Source organism: Balaenoptera ricei, chromosome 2 (genome assembly GCF_028023285.1).
Source record: "Balaenoptera ricei isolate mBalRic1 chromosome 2, mBalRic1.hap2, whole genome shotgun sequence".
Lineage (NCBI taxonomy): Eukaryota > Metazoa > Chordata > Mammalia > Artiodactyla > Balaenopteridae > Balaenoptera > Balaenoptera ricei.
Window position 1 is genome coordinate 68804632 of NC_082640.1, and position 10698 is coordinate 68815329.

General features: G+C 60.2%; 1 protein-coding gene across 1 annotated transcript; it reads right to left on the reverse strand.

Annotated features, from left to right (window-relative positions):
* Positions 1-705: 705 nt before the first annotated feature.
* SKOR1 (SKI family transcriptional corepressor 1) lies at positions 706-8961 on the reverse strand. The gene is made up of 9 exons (XM_059915476.1): positions 8855-8961; positions 6428-8633; positions 5268-5358; positions 4267-4374; positions 3678-3749; positions 2206-2280; positions 1888-1962; positions 1310-1375; positions 706-800 (listed from the first exon to the last, which is right to left on the reverse strand). The coding sequence occupies exons 1-9, from the start codon at positions 8959-8961 to the stop codon at positions 706-708; spliced, it is 2895 nt and encodes a 964-aa protein (XP_059771459.1).
* Positions 8962-10698: the final 1737 nt, after the last annotated feature.

The window sequence follows — 10698 nt, forward strand, 5'->3', positions numbered from 1 at the left end:
TTTTTTTTATTAAAAACAAAACAAAAGTCACGGATACAGGGTGGTCTCCCCAATCAGGCTCAAGGTGGTGTCCCTCTCGTGAGTCAGTTGTCGCCCTTTTTAAAGTGCTGTTACATCAAGAGGTTACAACAAAAAAATAGACAAAGCAAAACCCAAGAGGGAATGGAAAACGGGACCGGAAGTAGGTCCAGGAGAAGGAAGCAAATAACTTACAGCATAAATAAGTTAAAGTGAACCCAATACTGAACCGAGAGACTCACAGTACATTTATATCCATTGCACATAGCCACTTTGTCATCGGGAACAAGAGTTTCAGAAGTGGACGGGACGGGAAGCGCGGGGCCAGCGAAGTTCCTACATTGTATTCACAATTGGGGTTCCGAGGCTGTACAGGAGGGAGAGGCCCCCTCCCCTTTCTTACCCCCTTCGGTCCAGTTAACCCCATGAGGTCCGACGCCCAGGAGTTCAACCGTGGGGCGAGGTGGTATTTACAGTTGGAAACGGAGACGGGGCCCTGGGCGGGGGCGCCCGGGAGGGGGCGGGCAAGGCCGAGGCGCCCGGGAGGAGAGCGGGCGGGCGGGAGGCTGTATTTACATAGGTCCAGTCCGAATGGCTTGTATCTCGCCTTAGGCCGCCGCGGCCGCGGGTATTTACAAGAAGAGAGCAGCATGGCTTTGAGGGCGCGTGGGCGCGGCCGGGCCGGCCCTAGGGCAACAGCGGGGGCTTGAAGGAGCAGTTGCCAGTGCAGTGCCGGGGCGTCAGCATCTTGCAGGAGAAGTGGTGCAGGGCGTCGTGGGCTTCTGGAGAGACAGTCGATTGGGCCATGTTGGGCGCCTCGCCAGGCCTGCGCGGTTCACGGGCTCCCTCGCTCCCCTGTCCGCCAGGGTCTCACCCACCCCCTTCAGGCTCAGGGGTTCTCAAGCGAGAGCATCAGAAGGTGAGAGGGTAGTAGAGAGATCCTGGTTATCCAGAACCACTGCTCTAGTTCAATTGGCCCATTTTACAGAAGAGGAAACTGAGGCACAGTAAGAGGGAGGTCGATCGGCCCCAAACCAGATTTGGACCCGGTGGCAGATTTCCCAATGCTCAGAGCTCAAGGGGCTCTTTCTCCCTATCCCACCGTTCTAGCATCATTTCTCCATTAAAATCAATTCCCATTTCCCTCTTCTCAGCTACTGATCTATGTAGACCTGGCCTTCCCCTCTCACTAGCACTGCCATTCATTCATTCATTCGTTCATTCATTCATTCACTCATTCGCCTGCACAGCCAGCGCCTGGCACCCCTCCTTCTTTCCCCGGCTTCCGCACCTTTTAATTTCTGCTGGATGGCATAGCGCGCCTTCCTCTCTTGGTCAAGTTCGTTACACAGAGTATCTGGAAGACATAGGAAGTAGCCAGTGAGGAAATGAGACCACCTTAGGGCCCGCTGGGGTCACAGCCCGGCCCTCACCCTCTTCTCAGCGCTCAGCCCCTGGCAGAAACAAGTCCTGGAGACTGAGGGAGGGGGCGTCAAAGCTCCAAACTGCAGCTTGGCAGAGGGAGGAAATGGCCTGGGATGGCGCTTAAAGGCAGACGGATCTAACCAAAATTAAAGCAAACTTAGGCATTACTTCCCAGGTAATTTTACGCCTCGATTTTTAATTTAGAAACCGTGGAAATTGCCGCGATAAGAAGTTCAATCACTCCATGTAATGATGCCTGCAAGCCGTTTGCTGGGCTCGCTTGCCATTCTGAGGCTAATCAGAGTATACAAAGGGTATTAAATAAAAAAAATAATTGTTAAATTACCTTCAATTTAAATCCAAATGACTGAGCCAACATTGCGGCTCCTGCCAGACGAGAGGCAGTTACGGCCAGTGCACGCGCTCACCTGACTCCCGTCTTACCTCTGACAATTTGCAGCTGTTGCACCATTTCTTCTCGATAAGCCAATTCCCTCTTCATTTGATCCTGAAAATTATCTGTGCAAATTGATTAAGCGGGAGCTGTTACGCACAGCCCCCTCCCTCGGCCGCGTTTCTCCACTCCCCAGCCGCACCCCACCCCCTCCATCTTTGGCCTAGTGGGAAACCCCGGAAAAGGAGGGTTCTGTGGCCCCGGCCTCATGCGGAGCGGCAGCTGCTTGCACTGGGGTCCCGGGCTGAGCCCGGGGCTTGCGGGAAGAAGGCTCTGGTGATGAGGTGGGGCGGGTCTGGATGGGGTACCTTTGAGACTCTGAAATTCTCGCTCCAGCTTCTTGCGGAGCTCCATTTGCTCCAGGAGCAGTTTTTGCAATTCGTCTGTGAAGGGGCGAGAGTGGGAGGTAAAGGAAGAGGGTGGTGGGACTCAGGGGGCCCATAAGGTACCCAGGTCCTCCCCTGGCCGGTTCCCCTGAGATGGGAGTAGGGGAGGATGGGACCGGATGGTAGAGGCCCTCAACACTCAGTTTTTCCATCTGCATCCAAAGGATTTGGGCAAGAAATGGGGTTAGGGGATTAGGCTGCCCAAGAGAATCAAATTCAGGATAGTAGAATGCATGTTGGGACTTCTAGGCCCTGGCCCCAGGCGCTAACCAGCATGGTTTCTGCTTTAAGTTGTCCCTAACTGCCTAAGCTTAGAGGTTGGCCTAGGAAGACGAGGTTTACCCCTTCAACTGACAGACTTAACCCCTCCCTTCAATGATACAGACCAGAGAGAATCTGGTCAAAGCCTTGGACCTCTGCCCTGGAAAAATACATATATTCACAACAGTTTGTTTACAATTTCAAGAGGTCCCAAGACCCCAAATTCATGCTAAGAACATGCTCATATAAAGCACCAAGGATTCTGAAGGTAATCACATAGCCTGTAAAATCTGTAACTAGGAAGAGTGGACGACCACCAGTGCTTCTCTCCCTCCCCACACCAATTTCCAAGCCCAACCCTGGGCTGGGTGGGGGCAGGGAGAGGCAATTGGGTGTGGAAGGCCCCACTGGTGCCCTCAAAAGCAGCTCCAAAGGAGTGGCAGGGGGCTGCCCTGACCACGGAGCTATTGGTATCTGGTCCTCCACATGGGGAGCCTCTCTGAGAAATCCTCCCCTAGCAGGTGCTCAGAAAACACAAAAATGGGAGACAGAGAAGCAAAGTCGGTGAGAAGCTCCTTTCTCTGTGCCTGAAGTCACACTCTTCCTTTTGCAGTGGAGCAGCAACCCCAGGACCCCATTCCACAAACAAGGTCCATCCTCACCTTATTGAGGGTGGGGTGGAGTCGGTTATGCATTAATTCCATGAAAAAAAAACAAAACAAAAACAAAAAAACCTCTGAGACATTCCTAAAGTAAATGCGTCCTCAAAATCTTGCTATTCAGATGAGGTTGAGAGACCCTGATTGCCCTGTCTGATTGTCCACATGCATCAAGTTCTGAGGATCATTACTCATTTTTCTTTCTCACCGGGCTATTCAGACAGGCCCGGCCTTAGGAACTCGGGGTGGCTGGTTCCCTCCCCTTGCTCACTTCACCCTTCCACTCCCCGCCCCCCACCCCGACCTCTGTGCCAGGATAATGTGTCCAGGGAATTATCCCTTTGGCTCAATGAAGACTGATTCCCCAAGAGCCTTTTCTTCTCACACTCACTCCTACAGGAATAACACCCCTTTACAAGAAGGGCCCATCGCCCCCAAGCACAGTGTGCCCCCATTTCACAGATTTAACCTCACCTCTGGCCAGGTTCTCGATATCTTTCTCCACTAGTTGAGTTCCCGTGACATCTAGGGTGAGCCCATCTTCGCCTGGGATACAAGGGCAAGTAAGAGGGGTTTTGTCCTGGGAGAGGCCTTGGGAGGGGAGGGGTGAGCTTCCTGGGAACTGTGCTAAGTTGGAAACCTATTTCAGACGCTCTGCCTTTAGAGGAGACAGTTACAGGCATCCAGTACTACCCACCTTTCAAGTCATTATTTTAGGGGTACAGCCTTTATTTTAGAGAGTGACCCGCTGGAAGAGAGTGGACCCAAGGGAAACAGGCTATCTTAGGGCAGGAAGTGCCCTTTGACCTGTTTTATGTGGGTGATGGTGTTCCTCATATCCTAGTAAGCCTCCTTCCCTCACGGAAGAGCCCCAAACCCACCAAGGAGGTAAGCAACTCAGGAAACCTGGCCTGAACCTTGCCCACACTATTTAAATATTTATGTGCCAGCCGAGAGAGAGGAACGGCAGCCCCTTAGCCTTGCCGCTGGAGCAGGTGGAAACCTGGGCGACCTGGGGCCCAGCTCCCGGGTGGGGGTGGAGTGCGAAGGTCCTAGGGCTCACCTCTGTCTGTATTTGCGGGACTTGGCTGGGAGATACTCCTTTGGTCTGGATAGGATTTCCTTGTTTCCAAATCGTCGGCAGTCGAGTGATTGTCTTCCTTATCTGGCTCTTAAAGGCAATAAACCGAGTTTCAAGGAGACGCAAAGAAACCGTGACCCCGATACGGCCAGAGCTGCCGCGGTCGGGGCGCCCGAGCCCTAATTAAAAGCGTCGTGGCCGCCGCTGGTTCCCGGCTGTGCGCCTGGGCTCGCACCCTCAGGCTTTGGGCCGGGCACCCCCTCCCCCGCGCGCGATCTGCTCATCTCCGGCTCCACGCCCCCTCCCCAGCCCCTTGGAAAAGAGCAAAACGAGCAGCCGAGCCCACCAGGGACAAGCGACCTACATCGCGTGCAGATACTGGGGCACCGCGAGCGCGCGTGGCCGCCGGGTCTACCTGCGCCGAGAACGCGGCCCAGGCGGCGACCCTCGGGGTGGCAGCAGCGGGGGAGACATCTTCCCCGGCCTGGCCTGCCCGGATTTCCGAGGCCCTCAGTCCATTCTCTGAGAGCCACTGGGTCCCGCGCGCACGTGCTCCGCGTTGGGCTGCAGCTACCATGGCACTTCAGGGGTCCCCAAGGGGGTGGCTAAGCGTCCCCACCCCCTCCCGGATCCGTCCTGACCACAGGGGACCTCTCGGCCAAAACACTTGCTGAATAAATGAGAGGATCTGAAAAGGACGCCAGGCGTGGTTTGTAAAAGGTTTAACCCAGTGCCTGAGGTGTACGTGAGAGCGGTATCTATCTATGCGGTGGAGAGGGCGGATGTAAGTCGTTGGGAGTCCTCGCTTAGCTTCCTTTTTCTTTCACTGTTTTTCTTTCCCTCTCCCTCTTTCTCTCATTTTCTCTGCCTCTGTCTTTCCTCTTCTCGTCTTCCCTCGCAGGCCTCCTCTGGCCCCGGCCCTCTGCTCGCGGTCCCCCCATCACATTGGCCAGGGACCTCGGCAGGGGGGCTGGGGGCGTTACCGTGGGCCTCGGGGGTGCAGAGGTAGGAGGCCGCGGGCCCCAGCGCCGCCGCCGCGCTCTTCACGTGCTCCTCCCGCTCGGGCGCGTACACCTGCGGCGGCCGAGAAATGACAGGCGGTTAGGGGGGGCGTTTGGCGGCGGCTCGCAGCAGCCCAGCCCTGCGCCGCGGCCAGGGGGGAACATGAGGGGGTGACGGAGGTGCGCTCGCCCGCTGGACCCGAGCGCCCCGGGCGGCCGTGACGCACGCGCCGCAGCCTTGCGCCCTCGGAGGCCGCATCACCGTTGTAGATTCCTGGTAATTATTAGCGCCCTCGAGAAAATTACCCGAAACACACAGCGGCTCCTAAGCCAAGGGCAGCTGAAAGCCGCCCCCACCCTCTTCGCCTGTCTCAGCGTCTTCCCTCCCGCCCGCGCCCAGTCCCCGGTATAAACGACGCCTTTCGCATCCGGCTAATGATTCGTGTTTTAATGGACCGAATGGAAATGTACAGGTGTGCGCACCCACTTTCAAGTGCACACCCCCCACCCGAACCCCCGGCCCCGGCAACCAGAGAGCCCCTCTCCCGCCCCGCACACCTTCTCGACGACAGCTTCCCGCCAACGAACCCTGCGGTTCCTAGGGCAGGAATACGAAGAGACTCGGAAAACTACGAGTTCGTGTGGAGGAGGATTCCGGGGACCCGGTACTGCGGCTTGGTGGAGAGGCATCCCTCTCCTCTGTTTACCGGCTCGTCTTCCCCGGGGCTCAGATCCCCATCCGGGAGGGCGTGCTACCGGCCCGGCATGTTGAGCGCTTTTCTCTGGATTTTGGTCCCTTTCCTCCAGACCCATTTTATTTCTACCCTTCTGTCTCTGTGTGACTGCCAGTCTCTGCCTGTCTCCTCCCCACTCCCATCAACAAAAACACAGCACACGCATTTTTCAGGCCTGCCCCCACCCCACCCCCTGATCTTCCTAAACCCTCAGTCGGGGGTCCCAGCGAGCCCAGCTCCACAGAGCTCCCGAAGCTGGGCCTATCCAGAGCAGCCGGGGCCTACTGCTGGAACGCCCGCTCAGAACAAAATTCCCGTCCCCGCCCCCGGCCAGGGCCTGCCCCACATCCCAGAGCTGCCGAGGGGTAAGCAAAGAGGTGCCCCCAGCGGGGCGGGCGCGGGGCTCACCTTGGCCGGCGCGGGCCCCCCCAGCGGTCCGCAAGACTCTCGCAGCTCATAGCCGCCGCTTGGCGGGCTCCTCTCCGGTCTCCGCACCATGTCGTCGGCCGCCAGGTCCCCAAATGCGGACCGACTGGCTGGGGGTAGACCCGGGGGGCGCCGGGGACGAGGGCTGCCGCCGTCGGGAGAGTCTGTGGGGCCGTCGGCGCCCGATGAGGTGGTAGACAGGGGCCCTGCCTGCTGGTCGCCATCAGGGCCGTCTCCTGTGCTGGGCGCGCCGGGCGCGCCGGGCTCGGCCTCGTCCGGGGCTCCCTCGTCGTCGGGGAAGCGGTTGGACTCCACGTCCACCTCGGGCTCGTCCGCAGTGTCCACGTCGGGGGAGGCGGAGTGGTAGCTGGAGCTGCCCTCGCTGAGAAAGTCCGGGCTCACGTAGCCGCCGCCTGACCCTGTGCCTGGCCCGGGCCCACGGGCTGGCCCGCCGCCGTACGCGTCGCGGGCGCTACCGTAGAGCTTGGCGATGCTCTCGGCGTCCTTGACCACAGGCCGGAAGGCCGACACGTAGGAGCCTTTGCGTGCGGGCGGCGGGGGCGGCGGGGGCAGCGGGGCCAGTGGGGGCGGCAGCGCCTCGTCCGCGCCCTCCTCGTCCAGCGGCCCGCGGGACAGCGCGCTGGGGCAGCGCTCCTCTGCGACCAGGCCGCCCTCCTTGGTCGGCTCGGCACCGTCCAGGGGCTCGGGGCCGCCGCCACCGGCAGCAGCCGCCGCCGCCGCCGCTGCCGCCGCTACAGCTGCCGCCACGGCTTTGGCTTGGCTTTGCGCGGCTGGATAGGGCGGCACTGGGAGGCTGCCTGCCGCCGGCCAGAACATGGGAAACGTCGGGTACACGGTGGCTGCGGCAGCCGCCGCAGCCACGGCCGCTGCGTCCTTGGCTGCTCCGGGGGGCTGGTGACCCCAGAACATGGCGCCGCCGCCCGGGCCAGCCCCCGCCCCGGGGGGCAAGTGGCCGGTTCCTGGGCCGCCCGCGCCTGCGCCAGTGCCCGCGCCCCCGCCGCTGCCGGTGCCTGGGCCGCCCTTGGGTTCGCCCGCGCCTAGCACGGGGTCGTCCTTCTTGGGGCAGAGGCCGAAGGCCGTGGGGAAACCGTAGGGATGAGGGAAAAGCGGCGGGGGGAGCTTCTGCAAGAGGCCAAAGCCCTTGCTGGGCACTGGGATCACCGGGTAGCTGCGTACGCCGGCGCCGCCACCAGGCCCTCCAGGGCCCGCGGGGCCGCCAGCTCCCGCCGCCAGACCAAGTCCCCGCTGCGCGTGAGGAGGAGGCGGCCCGGGAGGCCCGGCGGCCTCTTCTTCGCCACAGCGCAGGCTTTTGTGGGGCGGCGGGCCCGGGGCCATCTCCGCGCCGCACCCCGGGCCGCCCCCGCCGCCGCCACCAGCACCACCCTTCCCCTGCCCACCCGACCCGCCATTAGCGCCGCTGCCTCCTTGCAGCGAGAAGGTCCGCTTGCGAGTGCCACCATTGAACATGGCCTTGACGTCCTCCCAAGCGTGGCTCAGCTCGTCCGTGGCCGACTTGTCACTGAGTTTGAGGTGTCGGCGCCACGAGTTAAAGTTGGCTGCGTCGGGCTGCGTGTACTTGGCGTCGGGTGTGCGGTGCGAGTGGAAGATGAACTTGTTAGGCGAGAAGTACATGCTGCAGTAACCGCACTTGATACACTTGGCACGCGAGCTGTTGTAACGCGCGGGGATGAAGCTGCCACGCGAGCCCCAGGCGCACTCGTGCACCACATCGAAGGCGAAGTTCTCGGGCAGCTTGGGTGGCTTGTGCTCGCCCAGGAACGACTTGCAAAGGCGTTCGGCCTCGCGCTTGGTGATCATGCCGCAGCGGCGCGACGAGATGGGCATGGCCCCGGCCCGACGCAGAATCTCCAGCTGCACCGGTGTGCACTGCACGCACGTGATGCCCAGGGCCACGCGGCGGTTGTGGATCTCATTGTAGCTGTAGTTCTTGAGGAGGGTGTTGGAGATCTGCGCCAGGCATAGGCGCTCCTGGCCGTCGATGACCAGAGACACGATAGGCACCCCGTACAGCGACGTCTCGCCCACCTGGTTGGGTTTGAGAGCGCTGGAGCCCGAGTAGGGCTGCAGCTCCTGCTTGGAGTTGGGCGAGGAGTTGCCCTCGCGCCCCGGCCCCAGCTGAGTGGTGAGAGCCTCCATGCCGCCGCTCCTGCGAAACAGAGAAAGCAGAGAGCCGATGAGCCATTTTCAGCGCCAACGCCGCTTGGGCCCGCCCAGCAGGGCGCGCCGAGTCGGGCGCGAGGGGAAACTTGGCAATGGGGAGTCCAAGCTCATTCGCCCCCTGGATGGGCGCCTTTTGTTATTCAGACGCGTGCTGGCGCTGGAACAAAAGCCCCCGGGGTTTGGAGGAGGAGTAGGGGTAATTGAGACCTCAGGAATGCCCCGGTAGCTAGGAACCTGATCCTCTTTTCGGACAGGGGAGGAAGTGGGGCCCAGAGACGGAGAGTGACTTGCCCAAGGCCACACAGCAAAGCCATTGCCGAACCCAGGCTTCCTGGCGCCCAGATCCGTGCGTCTTCGGCCACCCTCGCAGGCTGCCCTACCCGTCCGGGTCCTGAAGCCCTGACGTCGGGGACAGGCCGCCCCTCTGCTCAGTCGCGCATGCACGCGGGCGGGGGCAGCGCAGGGAGGAATAGGGAGGGGGGAGGGGCGGTCACTGCCCATCTCCAGACAGTAGGGGGCGGGGCGGGGGGGAGGTGGCAAGGAGAAGGAGGAGGGCCTAGAGGCCGTGAGGGAGGCGGGGAGAGACAGAGGCGACCGCTGTTCGTGGTGCTGAACCCGACTCCTTCCAAAGCACGCCGTGAGTGCCCAGCCCCAGGGTTGCCCCCACTGCACCCAGCTCCGCGCCAAGCCGGCTCCCTGGGATAACAGCACTGCTTTCCACAAACACGAGCTTTTCCTCTCACGCCCGGAGCCTCGCGTTCGTTGAGCAGAAAGATTCCGGCTGGAAATATAAACCGTTTTCTTTCCAGCCATCGGTGGGATCAGGGTCAAGCAATTCCTAACCACATTTTCTGCATTTTTAGCTGCGTTCCAGACCAAAGCTGGTTTCCCTCCGGGTCAGCATGTGGGACGGAGAGGTTCTCAAGGAAGTTTCTCAGAAGCCACTTCTCTTTTGCTTCTAGGTATCCACTCCCTAAGTTTTCCTCCTTCAGATATGCCTTTCCCACTCAGGCCAAATGCAGTCTCCCCAGGTTCTGAGCGTCCTCTTTTGGGGGCGTCTTTTTGTTGTTGTTGTTGAGTATCCTTCATGACGGGCTGTCCTGACTCATATGGGCTGAGAAGGATTCTGGCCGGTCTCTGAAGCCACCACAAGGCTCCAGGTCAAAAGTTACTGCTGGTCCCGAGCTTTGCTCTCTGGCCGAGGCAGGGAGGCAGCCGCGTCTGCGGACATCAGCAGCGGGAAGGAGCCGGGGCTTGATGCCTGGGGCCCCCTAGGTGGCTGAGCCCAGCCACGTGTCCTCAGACACCGAAGGATCCCACCCGGCCCATGGCTGCAGGGGCTCCTGCGGCCCAGGCAGCCCAACCCCGAGGGCCCCTCCCCTAAACTCGGCAGAAAAGGCAAATCCATTTTTAAAGGGGGAAGCTCTAGCAGGACAGGGCATCCGAGCTCAAAAGCTTCATCAAGGAGACTGGGATCTTCTGTCGGTCTGTCTCTCTCCCTCCCTCTCTGTTTGTCTAGGTACCCCGCATCTGTCGATCTTATCTGTTCCTGAGCTGTCTGTCTCTCCTCGCTAGCTCCTCTTTCTCCCATCTGTCTTCATACCTTCTTCAAGTATCAAGCTATTTATCTGTTATCTGTTTCATCTTTATCTCCGTGGATCGAATTGAAACTAGTAGACCCTCCCTTTTGCGTTGAAGTCCCTTGCAACATTTTAGGAGGCAAAAGCACTGTCCTAACTCCTCGGCTGAGGGGTCAGCAAGAAAAGCCCCGCACCCCCCTTTTAAGGGTTCTCAGGCTAGGGAGGTGGCGAGGGTTTCACGGTTCTGGGAAATGATGATGTCTTCTCGGTTTCCCGAAATCGGCAAGTGTGCCTTGCCCGCATGCAGTGAAGGGAGCGTCCTGAGCCGAGGGCGTCCTCCCCAGGCTGACGGTCTGGAGTTCCCCCGGGGTTTTCCCTAATGGGGGAGGGGGCTCCGGACCCCGGAGCCAGAAGAAGGGGGACCCTAGGAAAGGAACCGAATTTCGAAAGCCAGAGTGGAAAGCCCGGGCA

Bases quoted from the DNA above. Each gene is read 5' to 3' on its own strand.
- SKOR1 (XM_059915476.1), bottom strand. From the start codon at position 8,961: ATGGCTTTGCTGTGTGGCCTTGGGCAAGTCACTCTCCGTCTCTGGGCC. The intron at 8,634-8,854 runs GTCTCAATTACC...TCTGTTTCGCAG, and splicing joins GCTACCGGGGCATTCCTGAG to GAGCGGCGGCATGGAGGCTC. The intron at 5,359-6,427 runs GTGAGCCCCGCG...CGGCCGCCGCAG, and splicing joins GGGGGCCCGCGCCGGCCAAG to GTGTACGCGCCCGAGCGGGA.